The sequence below is a fragment of the Ceratocystis lukuohia genome (assembly GCF_044167205.1).
Source record: "Ceratocystis lukuohia strain C4212 chromosome Unknown Supercontig6_pilon, whole genome shotgun sequence".
NCBI lineage: Eukaryota > Fungi > Ascomycota > Sordariomycetes > Microascales > Ceratocystidaceae > Ceratocystis > Ceratocystis lukuohia.
In genome coordinates this window covers 146,595-163,150 of record NW_027263525.1, presented here as the reverse complement: position 1 = coordinate 163,150, position 16,556 = coordinate 146,595, and the positions used below count along the sequence as shown (strand labels likewise).

General features: G+C 49.5%; 5 protein-coding genes across 5 annotated transcripts; 3 read left to right on the top strand and 2 right to left on the bottom strand.

The window, feature by feature from the left end:
• Positions 1 to 1,880: 1,880 nt before the first annotated feature.
• On the top strand, positions 1,881 to 4,158 carry HOO65_060042 (heat shock protein; the record flags this gene model as incomplete). The annotated part of the gene is made up of 2 exons (XM_071003730.1): positions 1,881 to 2,727; positions 2,801 to 4,158. 2 exons carry the CDS (start codon positions 1,881 to 1,883, stop codon positions 4,156 to 4,158), a joined length of 2,205 nt encoding a protein of 734 aa, XP_070857392.1.
• A 969-nt stretch (positions 4,159 to 5,127) lies between these two features.
• HOO65_060041 (Poly(A) polymerase pla1) lies at positions 5,128 to 7,428 on the top strand (the record flags this gene model as incomplete). Its single annotated transcript, XM_071003728.1, has 4 exons — positions 5,128 to 5,282; positions 5,386 to 6,963; positions 7,060 to 7,192; positions 7,381 to 7,428. 4 exons carry the CDS (start codon positions 5,128 to 5,130, stop codon positions 7,426 to 7,428), a joined length of 1,914 nt encoding a protein of 637 aa, XP_070857391.1.
• A 1,212-nt stretch (positions 7,429 to 8,640) lies between these two features.
• Positions 8,641 to 10,365, bottom strand: HOO65_060040 (Protein dml-1; the record flags this gene model as incomplete). The annotated part of the gene is made up of 2 exons (XM_071003822.1): positions 8,641 to 10,233; positions 10,294 to 10,365. 2 exons carry the CDS (start codon positions 10,363 to 10,365, stop codon positions 8,641 to 8,643), a joined length of 1,665 nt encoding a protein of 554 aa, XP_070857390.1.
• Positions 10,366 to 11,647: 1,282 nt separating this feature from the next.
• Positions 11,648 to 13,395, top strand: HOO65_060039 (putative ctp synthase protein; the record flags this gene model as incomplete). The annotated part of the gene is made up of 2 exons (XM_071003814.1): positions 11,648 to 11,739; positions 11,805 to 13,395. 2 exons carry the CDS (start codon positions 11,648 to 11,650, stop codon positions 13,393 to 13,395), a joined length of 1,683 nt encoding a protein of 560 aa, XP_070857389.1.
• A 609-nt stretch (positions 13,396 to 14,004) lies between these two features.
• On the bottom strand, positions 14,005 to 16,455 carry HOO65_060038 (uncharacterized protein; the record flags this gene model as incomplete). Its single annotated transcript, XM_071001041.1, has 1 exon — positions 14,005 to 16,455. One exon carries the CDS (start codon positions 16,453 to 16,455, stop codon positions 14,005 to 14,007), a length of 2,451 nt encoding a protein of 816 aa, XP_070857388.1.
• Between the last annotated feature and the right edge of the window lie 101 nt (positions 16,456 to 16,556).

Here is a 16,556-nt window from a genome sequence, read left to right as displayed (position 1 = left end):
TGCTTGGAGCGTGTGCTCGAGGAGGGCTTTGTCGCAAGATGGGCAAAGTGCTGAAACGATATATTGCGGAAAGTGCTGGAAGGCCGACACGATAAGATCAATCAATAACAAGGCAAGGCTGGCTGGCTGCTAGAGGAGGACAGGGAAGCGTTGTTGGTGTAAGGCCAAAGCGATAAAAATAACAAGAAAGCTGCGACAGGGGCTGCGATGGGATGTCGGAGACTAGATGGAAATGGAAAATCTATGGCGATAAATCGATGAAAAGGACGACGGATGAGGAAGAAAGAGCGAATGACGATTCGGGGGGGGGGGGGGGGGGGGAGGCTGTCTTATTTGGATTTGTGTGGCGTTCGGCTAGAGAGGGGAAAATATTCTTTAGGCCCAAAAAGAGAAGGAGAGAAGGGATAGAGAGATAATAGAGGGACGGAGCAGGCAGAGGAAGGGAGGCGGGGTCGAAGCAAGAGCCTGTTTAGTAAAGGCAAACCAAGCCAGCACAGCAGATAGGAGACAAGAGGGAATCCAGGCTAGCTAGCGGCTTTGGGTAACTGCCAAAAAAGAAAAAAAACAAGAGCATAGGTTACGGCTCGCTGTCGGTGTTCTTGTTGAGAGTGGCAGCGGCTTCTCTTTAATGATGCCACTAATGGGGGCCCGAGTGTGACGGCAAAGAGAAAAGAGTGGGGCGGGAGGGGAAGAAAGAGAAAGAGAGACAGGGTTCTGCTGTACTGCACTGGGGACGTACTATATTACAGGTAGTATATACTTGCAACTGCCACTAGTTCTGCTACCACGCCACAGTACTGCTACCGCTGTAGACAGTGGCAACAGGTACAGTACAACAGTACAAAGACGGCAGGGTACCGCTACATGGGCCTGTCACCAAGGTTGGCAGGGTCTTCATGTTAGCGGTACAACGAACGACTGCTGCCCCAACAGCCCATTTGATGTCTTCTATCAGCCATTGAGATGCGAAACAGTCACCACAAAAAGCTTGTTTGTGAAGGTGGCTCTACTTGATGCAGGTGGCATAAACAAACGCTCCCAAGTGATCTGATTCCGCTGTGTTTTATTGCCCTACGATACCACCTGCCTGCGGCTCCCCTCCTTGCCTACTCTTGTCTCCCCTCTCTTTGATATTCCCTACAGACCGACCGGTAGCGGACCTCCTTCGTACGTTTGTTCTGGGTTTCACAGTCCTTCTCCAACTTTGACCCGTTCTTGATTTGATTATCGGCCTCCTGTCTTCCCAACCTCAACGTGCATTGCATATGCTCTGCACACTGACATAAAGACTGCATTCTCCTCCGATTGTCCTGGCATATGCTCTTTTTTCTCACCTCCTTTTCTCCTTCTGTGGTTATCGTGATATTTCAACGTGTCTTTTTGCCCTCGGTCCCGTCCATTTTCTGCCTGTCTTCTGTCCTGCTTCTTCTACTGTAGTCTTTTTCCCTCACCCTAGATGCGAGCCCGTTTCCTTCTATACTCCTATCCCCCAGCTCCTTTTAGTAGCCTCAGCTATCTTCTGCTCTATCGCCTGACCAAAATCTTCCGGGACAAGACGTTCGTGCTTGCTAGACCCTTGCGCTGAGCGTACGCATCGTAATTATCTCATTTGTCTCTGCCTCCCCTTTCTCGCTCTTTTTACTCAGACAATCACGCCTTCTGGTGCCTCCTCTTGCGCTTTCCCTCACCATCACGTCGTCCTTGTTCTTGCATACGGTTTTCAATAGCCCCCCTTTTTTATTTTCTTATTTTTTATTATTGCGCTGCTCCTCTTGCCTCAATTTGGCTTGCTTATCAATCTTGCATTATCTCCATCGTGCCCGCTCCACTTCGCTCTTACAGTGACCCTCGCCGCCGTCCGGCGATTAGTTTGATAAGCCATGCGCAATTCACGCGGCCACACGTCGTCTGCGGCCTATCGAAGGCCGTTTGGCTCTGGTCCTCCACCTGGCTCTGACTCTAGTCTCTCGATGCCAACCACTTTCTTTCTAGGAACCGAAGACGAGATGGATGCTATACGCGGCCGTAATAGTATCACTACTAACACCGCTGCCCCGCCCTGCCACCCGCACTCTAATATCCGGCATGCTGCAACATCCAAGTATAAAAGACGTTCAACCTCTGTAGTGTCTAGCGCCGCATCTTCAATCAACCGCGACTGCGATGCCATCCCGCCCCAGGAATCTGTCGCTCCCTTGCGCAGGCCCACCCCCAGGGCGCAGCCAGGCAACGATTACGATAATGAATCTTACGAGGGCGACTCCACGTCGGATTTCGGTATCGAGACGCTTGCCTCTCTCCCGCCAAGCGAACCCCTGGATGTCGGCGATACAGATCTACAATCGCTCCAGTCTTTGCAGTCTGCTACCCCTTCACGTCACTCGCCACTCCACCCATTCTTCGGACAGGCGCCTCAGGCGCTTTCACCCACATATTCCCGGTTTGGGACCATAGCTTCATCGTCGGCCCTAAGCAGCTCCTCCTCGCTGGGCGAATCTCTTGCGGCCACTTTTTCAGACTATCACTACGCTGCTAGCCAGGCAGACGCAGATGCAGCCGTCCCTGGGAACTTTGGTCTGGACTCTAGCCAAGCGCTAAACGACATGTGCAGCAGTAACGGCGCATCCCAGTTTATCATGCCAACCCTGACCCTTCCTTCAAGGAGACCATTCACTGATGTCGGAAAAGCACTGGGTCGCATCAAGATCCTCGTTGCAGGGGCCTCGGGTAAGACTCCGATTGTGGCATTTTAATTATGGAGCTGTAAACTAAATTGCTTTTTTTTTTATCTTATTTCTAGCTACTGGCAAGTCGTCTCTAATCCGTGCCACCCTGGAGTCGTGTACGCACATCATCCACGCCGACCCTACCAAAGCTTCAGGAAGCCCTGTCTCTGGCTCGCGGCCACAGCCGCTGCCTCTCTGTGAAACCTGTGCTAGCTCGAAGCCACATCCGCCATGGTGGACTAGGGTCAACAGCAGACGGGCATCTTCCTCTGCTGGGCCGCAAGCTCACCACGAAGAACTCCTAGATCGCAACATCACATTTCTTGAAGCGCCAGGCTTTGATCCATCACTAAAAAAGCAAACACAACAGGCTATGTCAATTGTATCACAAAGTCTCACGGCAATCTTGCAGACATCAAGCTCCTTGTGCGAGTCCAACGATGACGCTGATACCGTCCGCATTCTGGGCGGAGACGAGTCACATCTTGTCAGCGTAGTTCTCTATCTGGTTTCACCCACTGGCCTGACTAAGTGCGACGTTGAGTTCATGAAAACTCTCCAGCCTCTTACTAATGTGATTCCCATTATCTCGCGTTCTGATACTCTATCCAAATCCGCACTCCAAGCTCTCAAAGAGACTGTTGCATCCTCTCTTAGTTCTGCAGGTATTGTGCCGTTTACGTTTCAGGGGGAGGATTTGGGCTCGGCGCCCTTTATCTACTCTGCGTCATCATTGTTTGCACTAGAGCCTGACCGCGAAGAAAAGCTGGCTCCTAGCGATCTCTCTCGGCTGATTGATGATATTTTCACCCAAGACGGCGCAAGCTGGCTGCGCCATGCTTCTGCCAAAAAGGCCCTTCTGTGGTGCAAATCGCTGCAGTCGCAGTACTCCCCAACAGCCCTTCAGCTCCGGCCCTATGAGTGGCAACTTAGTTCGCTGTCTAACTCTGCGCATACGTCGCCTTCAGGCCCTGGGAGCAATAGATGGTGTAGTTTTGATTTTGACCAGACTATAACGGCCCATCGCCAAAGCCGCATCAAGATTGAGCCCTGGGCGCGCAACCTACAGCGCAGCCTCTCTAACATTCGTCTACCACACCGTGATCAAGTTTTAAGTGAGATTGACAGTGAGATGGACTTGGCACGCAGTGCGGGTGGCGGTGCTTTGGTGCAGCGCAACGTGGTCGGCAGTGCCGGCGGTGCAAGACACGGACATAGGAATGGTCATGGTCAGGGCCAGGCAGAAGGCCACCGAAGGCAGCGCAGCCGCGCTGAGACGCCTAGCATGGAGCAAGATCCACTAGGGCTGTTGACGACAATACGGGGCATCAAATACACTGGCTGGTCTGCTGTTCAGATGATTGGAGCAGTCGGCCTTGTTGGGGGCGGATTTTCATTAGGGGGGCTTCCCTCCGGAATGGCGGCATTATGAAAGGATTTTGTTTCTTTCTTCCTTTCTGGCGGTATATAGTAATTGCATTTTTGGGGCCTAGATTTTCAGTTGGCCTGTCTGTACAACGTATGGTGGGTGGGTGTTTTTGTCAACTATCAAGCTGCTTGTTTGTACCTGTAGATATGGGGCTGTCCGTTTTTCTTTTTTTGTGGGACCAACAACAGATTTGATGCAAGGCTGCGAGGCTGCATTTTTCCTATCCTGGCTGTAATATGTCCCTTTCGCGACGTGATGGGATTTATCGTGCGTCTGGGGACAAACAGGTAAAGCCAGTATTCAAACTGATTAATTTGCCTTTCTTCCCACCTCTTTTTTTTTCTTTTTTTTTTTTCCCTCTCTATTTTTTGTGCCCTTTCCCAAAGAAAAAGTCGAGCGACCAAAGCACGATAGCGCTGATCAAGACTTGGATTTGGTAGCACCCAAACCCCAAGTTGTTTTAGTCAGTCATATTTTTGTATCGTTCGCGGCTTTCTCCCTTTTCGTGTCTTTCTTCTCCTCTCCTTCGTCCTTCTGTACCTTTTTTTTTCTCTTTTTTTTCTTCTTTTCTTCATTTGATACTCTGGTTAGCTCATTTTGCCTGTCTTCAGGTCACCTCGACTAGTTACTGCAGGCCCTTCTCTTTAATCATTCTTTTTGCATTCATTTCTTGCTCGCCAGTGACTTGTGCCTGCTTGGCAACATAAACCTTGTCCAATAGCCAGACATACGAAAGTGTTTGAGTTTGAGGATTGTAGCTTGTGCGCGACAGAACCAACATCGACCGAAACACCCTACAAACAGGCGTCACGTCGCGATAACCGTACCGATAATCAAATCACGATCGAATACGTTCTCTTGCTCTCTGGTGGCGCGATTATCTTCCATACGCATATACAAAGCGGCGTCGTACCATTTATATGTATATCGCCACCACCTGTGTACCCGTTATCTCTTTCAGTCCAAACCGCCATGATGCCTCAGCCCGAATCCTCCCAGACATTGGGAATGACGCCACCCATATCGACTAAGAAGCCAACAGACGAAGAAATGGCTGCCAATGCTGCTTTGTTAGAAGAGCTGCGATCCCAGGGAACATTTGAAAGCCCGGCCGAAACCGAAAAGAGGTATGGTGTTATACAGCAACTCTCATGGCTTCATCTACATAGCTACTGGCTTTTTCTTGCTATTACATACTGTCCATCTGCTAACGTCTCCTTCTCTCTGTAGACACAAAGTCCTGGCTTCTCTCCAGAAAATATGCGACGAGTTTGTGCGCCGGGCCGCCATCCGGAGAGAAAAAGGTGATGCCGTCCTTAAGTCGGCCCGTGGAAAGGTCTTTACTTACGGAAGTTTCCGCCTGGGCGTCTATGGCCCTGGCTCTGATATCGATACTCTAGTTGTTGCGCCCAAATATGTCACTCGAGAGGACTACTTTGATATTTTCCCCAACCTACTCCTCGAAATGACGCCACCCGGTGCCATCACAGACATGTCCAGTGTCCAGGACGCATTCGTCCCGATTATCAAGTTCGAATACAATGGGATCAGTATTGATCTTATATTTTCCCGGATTGCTGTTCTTCAGGAGCTACCCTCTGACCCCAATTTCGACCTCAAAGACTCCAATCTGCTGCGGGGCTTAGACGACAAGGAGCTGCGGTCGCTCAATGGTACTCGGGTTACTGACGAGATTCTGAACCTAGTTCCTGAAAAGGGCACGTTCCGTCTTGCTCTTCGTGCCATCAAGCTGTGGGCACAGAGACGTGCTGTGTATGCCAATATCATGGGATTCCCCGGAGGTGTTGCCTGGGCCATGCTTGTCGCACGCGTTTGCCAGCTGTACCCCAAGGCCAACAGTTCCACCATTGTCTGCAAGTTTTTTCATATCATGCGCTTGTGGCCATGGCCCCAACCTGTGCTCCTGAAAATGGTCGAGAGCGGGCCACTGAGAGTCCGTGTCTGGAACCCTCAAGTCTACAAAGCTGATCAATACCATTTGATGCCCATTATAACACCCGCATATCCGTCCATGTGCGCTACATACAACATCACCGAGTCTTCCAAAAAAATCATCAACAGAGAACTAAACCGCGGCGGCGAAATTGCCGATGAGATTGTGACGGGCCAGAAGCCATGGTCGGAGCTTTTTGTCAAGCACACGTTCTTCACGACTGGCTACAAGTACTATTTGGCCGTCACAAGCGCGAGTACTACCAAGGAAGCCCACAAGAAGTGGAGTGGGTTTATTGAATCCAAAGCCCGAGTCCTGGTGCAGAATGTCGACCGCCACGACAGTATCGAGGTGGCTCACATTTTTGTCAAGGGATTTGAACGAGTCCATAGGTGCAAGGCGACACATGATATTCAAAAGGTGCTGAACGGATCTCAAGAGTTTGCCATATCTAGCGCTGAGGCTGAGCAGTCTATATCCAAGGAAGGTGGTGATGCCAACAAGACGGATGACACCAAGGTCAACGGTATTGGGGCTGTCGACGGAAAGATCGACGGCATCAGCACTGACGGTACCAAGGTTAACGAAGCCGAGACTAATATCGCACAGATTGACAGTGCCAAGGCTAACGGCACCGAAGCCGGGGGTGAGAAGACTGACGCCGATGAGACAGCAGCGCCCAAGGAAGACGACGACTTGCTTTACACTTTAACGCACTACGTTGGACTAGAGCTCAAGAAAGATGCCAAATCGCTGGACCTGTCCACTGCAGTGGCAGATTTCAAGGAAGTCTGCATAAGGTGGGACAAGTATGAACCCGAAGTGAACTTTTTGAACATTGCTCACATGCGCAAGTAAGTATTTTTCATTTTTCCATTTTCCACTAGTTACAGTGGGTGTGTGTGTACCCCGCCTCACATAAAAACAGAGACTAACATAGTTCTCTGTAGCTTTGATCTTCCTGATGATGTTTTCGAAGAGGGCGAAGCCAAGCCCAAACGCAAGGCAATTAAACGGGTTCGCCGGGCCGAGTCAGCTCAACCTACCGAAATGCAGGCCAAGAAACGTCGCATGGCGCCCGAGGTATTTCAACGCTCTCCTATCATACTCTAGAGTAATTCTGTTACTACTCTTGCATCCATAAAAGACTCTAGCACTTGTGTTTTGCGCGTCTTTTTGTTGGTAGCCTAAGAAATCAGGCTGTCCCTGGGCAAAGGGTTATCCATTTATGCCTGTATTTTTCGTGCCGCTAATATTATCTTTCCAATTAGGTTGCTGAGCCCCCTACCAAGAAGCATCAGTCTGTTGCTGCTACCTAGGCTTGATTAAGGATGCAGGTCTATACTCACGGTGTGGTGCACATAGTACCCGGGCCTCTTCATGGATTCATTCGGCTTGCCGTCGGCTCTTGCCAAGGCTTCATTCCTATTCACCCTAACTTCGACATGCCAGACAACGCAAAACCTCGCATCTCTGGCAGCACAGTTCTAATCTCTACACCAAGTTCATTCTACAGACACGTCAGCTTTCCATTCCCATCGTATTGCCGGCGGCTTCTACCTTGCAACATATCAACAGCCAGGTCCACACACCACACAATTATATCTAGTTAATTTGGCGCAGCCACCTACGAATTTCATAATAACGCCCGACTATTTAGTCCGGAACCTCAAGTTTTGCCCAAGCTACTTGGGTTACGAGCAGAAATCTCCTTCGTCCCCATCAACTACCACCGATAATAAATGCGTGAATCGAGAAACACGCCACCATCGATGTCGTAGGCGACACTACTCGACATGATATCGGCAACACGCTTGAAAAAAAAACCTCAACATTGTTTTTTTGCTGTCTTACTCCCCCGTTCAAGTCTTTTTAAGCACAAAACACATACGCCGTATCATTATAACCACCAACATTTGAAATTTCCCCCAAAAAAATAACCCAAGTTAGGTAAGGAAAGGCACACTCCCCTTCTTATTTGTGAGTACAGCCGCAATTTCCAGATTCTATTCATTATATTTGCTTCTTTGGAGTTTCTCTCTTTTCTCTTCTTTTCTTTTCTTTGCGTTTTTGTCACTCTTTTATTTCCTTGTTTTCTCTTGTCTGCATCATTGCTCGTCGATGTTTTCTTTCTGTCTGGAACTTCTAATCGGGCGTACCGAGGCGCTGCTGTGGTTATTTCAGCGGGATATCCTGGCTTTATTTTTCTCAATTCTCCCTTTCTTACTTATGATACAGGACATCTCGCTTTGCTTTTGGGGGTTTGTTTTGTTGTTTCACTGCTTTGTAGTTGACCTTTCTTTTATATCTCTATACCTACTTGGTATTGGTTTGGTATAGACTGATTGTCGGTTTCCGGGAGGGTTTCACTGTTTTTGCTTTATCGCTGTTCTATTATCTTTTGTTTTTTTTACTGGCTTATTTATCTTACACTACACAATACATCTTTTGTCACGGGGACGCGCCGCCTCGAAATCATCGTTAACAAAAAAACATACCAAATTCAATGGTCCCCTTTATAAAGTAGCCGTCTAATCATCATCGTCGTCGCTCCCACTAGACCAACCTTCGTGATACTCGTCTACAATCTCTGATAACGAGTTTCCAAGGCCTTCTCTATCCTCTTGGCCCACCGTAAACAAGGCTACCTTTTTTAGCAGTCGGATCTCATCGCAGATTGTATTGTCTGTAGACAAAATCGTATCCACGTCCAAGCATTTGACTTCACCTTGATACCCTTTGCTGTAGATATCAGGGAAGCTATCCAGTAGGGGAAACCCAAGTTCAATGCCATAGCTACGCTGAATAGACCTTCCGAGGTATTCCCTTGGCCGGGAAGAAGCATAGTTTTGATCCCCACTTCGCTTTGGTGCGAGGTCCGATCGGGCTACTCCACGGCGGGACAGGATCTGCGTGTAGAACGTAGGGTCAGAACGGCTGTTGCGCTTCCGCATACGCCCACTATTCTCTCCTAAAAGATCAAATAGGTCAAGGTCTAGATCCGGCATCTCGTCATCTGCCCCTTCATCCTCTTGCCTCTCCGCCTGATAGCCGCTATGGCCCCTATCTGCGGGATCCTTAGGCCGTAGCTCTAGGCTTACACCCTGAATCTTCTTTTTCTGCTGTTGCTCAGCCTCTTCAACACGGGAGGCTTCTGGCTTTGTCACAGTCATGCGCAGGCGTGCGATTGTTTGCTTTCCATGGGCGTTCAGCGCCTCCACCATGTCACCTAGTGAGACGCCAATCTCGTGCTTAGGATACGACAGCCTTGAAGCCAGCGCTGCGCTTTCAAGTGCCGTCCCAAAAAGACCAGATAGATGCCAAAAAGACGAGAGATCGGGTGTGTAGCCATTTTTCATCGGGAGAATTGGGGCTGAAAGCGGGACTAAAAGAGATGCTTGAGACCACATCTCCGCAATAGCGCGCGTCTTAGTCTCCAAGCGCAGGAGACGTTGGTCTTTAGTCGCTGGGAGATCTGGGCTTTGACCGCCCCATACAACAATACATGACTTTCCGTATTCGTCACGCATTCGTTCGACATACTCAGTCGCAAACGGGGCCCAGATGTCGTCAATACTGCACATGACTTGTATGCCTTGCATCAGGTCACATTCCTCGACAAACGGGCGCATATCGCGATCCATCAAGTCATGTTCGCGATCGAGCTCACGGAATAGATCGGACCCTCGCATCCAATGGCCCGCAGTAACTTTAGGAGTCGTAATCTCTACGTCATCTAGAGGCACTAGCGATCTAGGATGGAAATAGACACGGGTAGTATCTGACCAATATCGAACATCTTTGGCAGTCGGCCTGGTTGGGGCCGAGCCTGCGTTCAAGGCTTCCTGATAATTACTGACGCTGAGTGGATCTTGTGCATGAATTTCGGCCTTTCCATTCCACAGAGCAGCAGCAAGCTCTTTAGTATTGGAAGAAGAGCTGGCCTCATCTTCAGTCTCATACAAAGGCGAGATTTTGCGTAGCGTGCCTAGGCTCTTTTTGAAGTCATAAATCACAGCGCGAGGTAGAAAGGTCTCTGACCCATCGGGAGAAAGGCCCTGGCGCCAATGGATATCGTGATTAACCAACGAAACATCATTTTTATCGTATGTGAAATATGATTCCTAGTAAGCCTGTCAGCAACAGAACCTTCCCAAGGGAGGCAAAATCCCAGGGCAACGGACCTGGGCGTTCCAAAATTGGTTGCCCATGTAGTTTCCAAGCTCACCGAGCTGAAGCGTGACAATTTCTCTCATTCCCGCAGAGTTTTGTATAAAGCAGGGCGTCTTATGGTCCTGAACTGGTGGCCGCAAGAAGGGTTGAAAAGCTTGGCTGTGATGTCAGTCCTAGTGGGGGGAGGGGTTACACAAGGCAGAGAAATTCCATCTTCTCTTCACGTAACCCTGGGTGGCAACCCTAACATCATCGCCTGTGATAGCGCTCAACTACGTCACTGGCTCGAGTCACAGCAGCAATATGCACACCACCCATTGGCACAACAGCAGCACGGCAACATCATCATTGTTGGCAAAGTGAATAAATACGAACGCAAACAACCAGGCGGCGTCACAGTGCCTGCATCTTGTAAGTCAGGGTCTTTCTCTGGAATGGAGACAACGCGTTAGCACGTGACTTTAACTAAAGCTGCTGTGAAGTATGTTGATTTTCTATTTATTTATTAAAGATTTAAGATGCTCAGGTTTACCCAGTGTTAATCCGACCAAAGGCAGATTCTCCACAACACAAGATAACCTATTTCATTCCTGTAGGATGCAGAAAAAAGCAAGGGGAAAAAGAGAGAAAAGGGAAACAGCCTTGAACTACGTACAGCAACTACTCCATTTATAGACAGGACTGAAAAAAATTTCGGTTTCTTATTCTTGCCCACTTCTTCTTCCTTTTCTCTCTCCCCCCCTTCCCTCCAGATAACTTTGTCGTGCTTCATTTTCTATCCCAACCTCAGCCAAGATGAAGTATGTTCTAGTTTCTGGAGGTAAGTCATGTCTTTGCAATCTGAAACAGCCGTGGGAAAGCGGTGTCCCTTGATCTTGATCCGCCTTGCCACAGTTGTAGTAGTTTCCATCTTCTAACCAATGTTCTTTCCATTTTGCAAAATGTGTAGGTGTTATTAGCGGCGTGGGCAAGGGCATTATCGGTATGAACCCTATCTGTACTTCATTCTTGAAAGCTTTTTGACGACGACGACGACGACGCTCTTCGTTGTGATGTGGCTATTCTCGTCATTGCTGTGGCTATTGCCAGCATCGCTACTATGGTGGTGATCGTCGCTATCTCTACTGCAGTGGATATGTGCTGTTTAGCATGTACCCAATGCTAGCCTGGGGTGCTTTGCTTCGTCTAATGCTGTGCTATTAAATGCATAGAGTCTCTGTTCACTAACCTGCTGTGCTTTCTTTCGCCGTGACAGCCTCCTCTTCCGGTCTGTTGCTTAAGACGCTGGGCCTCAAGGTCACTGTATGTCTTGCCGTCCCTGGTTTCTCCTGAGACTGGCAATGATCTTGCTTCGTCTAATGTTAAATGGCCATCGAAACTCACATGTGTTTTTTTCACCAGGCCATCAAGATCGACCCCTACATCAATGTCGATGCCGGCACTATGAACCCTAAAGAGTGTGTTTTTTCCTAATGATGCATGTGCTTGCTGGCTTTGGCCTTTTCTAACATGTGATTCTCAGGCACGGTGAGTGTTTTGTGCTCAAGGATGGTGGCGAGACCGATCTGGATCTCGGCAACTATGAGCGCTACCTGGGCCTAGATCTGACACGTGACAACAACATCACCACCGGCAAGATTTACAAGCACGTTATCGAGAAGGAGCGCCGCGGTGACTACCTTGGCCGCACTGTCCAGGTTGTCCCCCACGTCACTGATGCTATCCAGGAATGGATCCAGCGCATTTCCAAGGTTCCCGTTGACAATTCCGATGAGGAGCCTGACGTCTGCATCATCGAACTTGGTGGCACTGTTGGTGATATTGAGAGCATGCCTTTCGTTGAGGCCTTGACCCAGCTACGCCACTCTGTTGGCCAGGGGAACTTTATCAACATTCACGTCTCCTATGTGCCGCTAATTAATGGTGAGCAGAAGACTAAGCCCACACAGCATGCAGTGAAAAGCGTCCGCAGCGCCGGTCTGATTCCCGACTTGATTGCGTGTCGCTGCGAAATCCCCCTTGAAGAGGGCACTATCCGCAAGATTGCCAATAGTTGCCAGGTTGAGATTGATCAGGTTGTTGCTGTCCGTGACATGCCCACCATTTACCAGGTTCCTCTTCTTCTGGAAGAGCAAGGCCTACTCAAGAACATGAGCAACAAGCTCAGACTTGACAGCATTCCTATTTTGCCTGACCGTGTCACCCACGGCCAGGGACTTTGGAAGACCTGGAAGCAAACTGTCCTTCCCAAGTCCCACTTGGAAGACGTTAACATTGCGCTTGTTGGTAAATATACCGACCTTCATGACGCCTACTTGTCCGTCACAAAGTCTCTTGAGCATTCTGCTATGCGCTGCAACCGCAAGCTGAACATCCAGTGGGTTGACTCGGAGCTTCTAGAGGAAAAGACCTTAAAGTCTGACCCCACCAAATATCACAAGGCATGGCACGAGGTGTGCACTGCCTCGGGCATTCTTGTTCCCGGTGGTTTCGGTATCCGGGGCACTGAAGGCATGATTGCTGCTGCCAAGTGGGCTCGTGAGCGCAAGACCCCCTATCTTGGTATCTGCCTCGGCATGCAGGTTGCTGTTATCGAATATGCCCGCCATGTCGCCGGCTTTGCCAGTGCTACTTCGGAGGAGTTTGATGCTGAAGCTGAGCAAAAGGCCATCGTCTTCATGCCCGAGGGCTCCAAAGACACTCTGGGCGGGACTATGCGTCTAGGCTCCCGTATGACTCACTTCCAGCCAGGTAGTGAGCACAGCAAACTTCGTGCTCTGTACGGCGATGTGTCAGAGATTGAAGAGCGTCATCGCCATCGCTACGAAACCAACCCTGACATGGTCGAGGCCTTGGAAAAGGCGGGCCTGACATTTATCGGCAAGGACGATACTGGGAACCGCATGGAGATCCTGGAGCTCAAGGACCATCCCTGGTATGTCGGTGTCCAGTACCACCCCGAGTACCTCAGCCGTGTGCTTGACCCCTCTCGCCCGTATCTAGGCTTTGTGGCTGCCAGCGCTGGTTGCCTAGAGCAGATCACCAAGGACATCGTGGAGGCGAAGAAGTCGGCTTCTTTCGTTAACGGCGTTACTGAGGGCACTCATTTCTAGGCAGAAATGCCATGATGCTATGAGGAAAGACAGACGAAGTGTAATTTCGTAGCCAGCTGTACGGAAACATTTGGTCTGCTCTTTGTGGCGTGCTCTTGTTATATGACATGTTTATGATACTTGCAGCGGCCTTCGAGAGAACTGACCTGGAGAAGCAACAAAAAACAAGAACGGGCGGCTATTATATGAACCAGTCAGCTTTTAGGGAGCTCAGGGTTCGATTTGTTTTTTTTTTTTTTTCATTTATTTGTAACTGCTGTCAATGTATGCAGCATGACGAGTTTAGTATACTCGCACCATCCCATCATGTTTATTTTCTGATATCCGGTGTAGAAGAACGTTCCCTATTTTCTTTGATAGACATAATGCAATCGAACCTTTAGAATATACCATCGTGTTGACAGTAGCAGTGGGAACGAATATTCGGACGTGGTTAGGGCTGGCCTTGGTTGTGTCAAATTTAGAGATGTGTCTTGTAATATTAGAAGTAAGCCAGTCCTGAAAAAAAACCCCAAATAGTTCCAAGTATCTAGTCCATTCTAAACTCAAATTGAATACGCAAAAGAATATGAAAAGAGGGGCATAAAGAAAGAAAAAGGCACCTGGGTATTATATAAGCTCGTCATCGCTTGAAGCCCCGGCCCAGCTGCCGATGCTTGTTAATGTTACATGAGGCTTTGATGCTAGCATCTTCGTGTAACTACTTGATCGCTGGACCTTGAGCAGGGCTTTACGTCGGGGCATCGACATTTTGACCAAGGGTTGCGGTCTACGGGGTCCGGGAAGCGACATAGAAGAGCCGGAATCGCTAACGTCTCGTTTCATTCTTGGCAAAGTGAGAGAGCACTGTGAAAGCTCGTCATCATCTTCACTCAGATGCCCGTGTTCGTTGCTAGAAAGAGAAACCTTGGTGTCTTCATCTTCATCAGAGATGTGGTCAGACAGAGCGTTTTCAGACAGGTCCTCATTTGTATCGGCCGGAGTGGGGGGTGTTAGCACTTTCGATTGGCGGCGATGTGAGGATGAGCTGCTGCTGGAGATGGTGCTTAAGGTCCGTTTCATCTGCCTGGTTGTTACATTAACCGGCGTTGTGCAGCGAGAGGAGGGGGCATTGCTACAATTGCTTGTACAGTCTACCCACTCACTCAATGCATCATCCCACTGATATCCAGAGTACATGCCTTTGGGGTTTTGAAGGGCCTTCTCAGCTTCAAAGCCAACAGGTCTACGTCTTTTCCCAGATAAGCCCTCTGCGAAAACGACGTCACGCAGATCTCCAGTTCGCTGCGAAAGGAGAATAGCGCCATCTACTTTAATATTACCTAATGGTCTTCCGCAGATCACAACACCATTCAACGCTTCACATAGCTTAAGAAGATGCCGATGAGGAGCGATGGTGGAGCCGCGACTTGCGCCATGGGCTATTGATGATGCAAGCTTCACTAGTGTGTCATATACGGCGGAGTCCACAAATGACCCTAAAGGCTTTTCGAGATACGAGCCCGCTAGGGCAGCAACGCTGTCCCAATCCCTGCAGTTCAGATCACTAGAGTTGTGACCAGACAAATAGCAGGCGAGGGTTAAGACAGAGATACAGTCGCGCTTTCGACTGCGGCGGAATTTTTTGCGAGCATAGGAAACGCAATGCGTTAAGATAAAGACGATTCGACGCGTTATGGTACCTGATTTTGTTGTGCTACCTGAATGGGTCTTTTGGTTGACGATAGCTAGTGCCACAATGGCACCTAGAACACTGATGAGTGTTCTTTCGCATACCTGTGCTGATAAAGCAAGCGCAGAACTAGCTGATTTTGAGACATGCGCTTTTGATACAGGACTTAGCTTCACCCCTATGCAATGCGACAAAGTTGCCAAAGCCATCGCAGTGAAATCCATGATGGTCCGACAAGGTGCGGCGTTGGAAAGCGCCTTCAAGGCTTCAGACCAGATGGGCAAGAAGCACGCAGTGCTAAGCCATTCACCGGGAAGCTGCCCAGAGAACAGAAGCTTTTCGAGTATTCGGAAGAGCAGGTCTCGCTTATGATTGTGTTTGCAGAAATTGTATAGCAGAGCAAGTGTTGGTGGCAGCACTTCCGCATCGGTTTCGTCTGACGGAGGTTCGTACTGGATATCGGTGACAGTTTCAAGCAGCAGCGAAGCCTCCGAAAGCAACTCACTGGTTGCAAATTGCTGTATGAGGGTTTGGATAAAGGGCATATCGAACAAGCCTTCGCAGATAGAATCTTTGAGCATTTCAGTCGCCTCGCGGAGAACAACTATTCGCAAAGGCTCCCAGCCCGGTCCCTGGGAGTTCATGGCTTCAAGGTGGGTGTATATACTAGCGGTAACGTCGGTGTCCGATAAAAGCGATTTGGATCCAGCCTCACACTGTCGCTTTTCTTCCTGGACTTGGAGCTCCTGGATTACGCCTGTGACTTTGCGCAGACACATCTCCATGAGAGCCCCGGGAAGACCATTGGTCCTTTCAGCGCGAGTTTGTGCAATGATTGTCTTGATAGAGCGCAGGACAAAATCATATTCGGTATGAAGCTGGGAACTCTTGTCTGCGCGAATTGAGGGCAACGCGTCTTGGTGGCATTGCCGCCGGCTAGAGGGGGTTTCGGGGTCGAAAAGGGCTGTAGTTCTGCCGGGTGTGTCAACCTGTCGGATTTTACGCACCAGGGGCGTTTCGAGAGGCACTCTTCCAGGTGTTACCGGTGCGCGAAAAGCCAGTCGAGATGATTTTGCGCTATCGTCGTTATTGACTTGTGGCTTACGTGGTGTTTCGATTGGCGGTGCCGGTCTACATTTACGCGAGTAAGTGATGCGCGTCCGCTTTCGTTGTCGCTTTGAATCTTCGAGAGGGGGGGCATTGTGTGAAGATGAGCGGCGCCTGCAGGTGGTGTCTTCATCATTAAGGGGCTTGTTCGTAGGCAGCAATATACTGCGGATGTTGTTGAGGCGGTTATTGAGGTTGCGCAAAAGGCGGTGGCGGCGAGATGCGGTCCATATTGAAGAGGGCCTTGAATGTGATGATGAACGCGGCGGCGCAGCACTCATACTGAAAGGAGAGGGCTACGTCACTTCGCGGATAGACGACGAGCCGAAATAATATAGTTGTAGAACATGCAATAGCGATGGGGGTAAAAAAAAGTTTATTC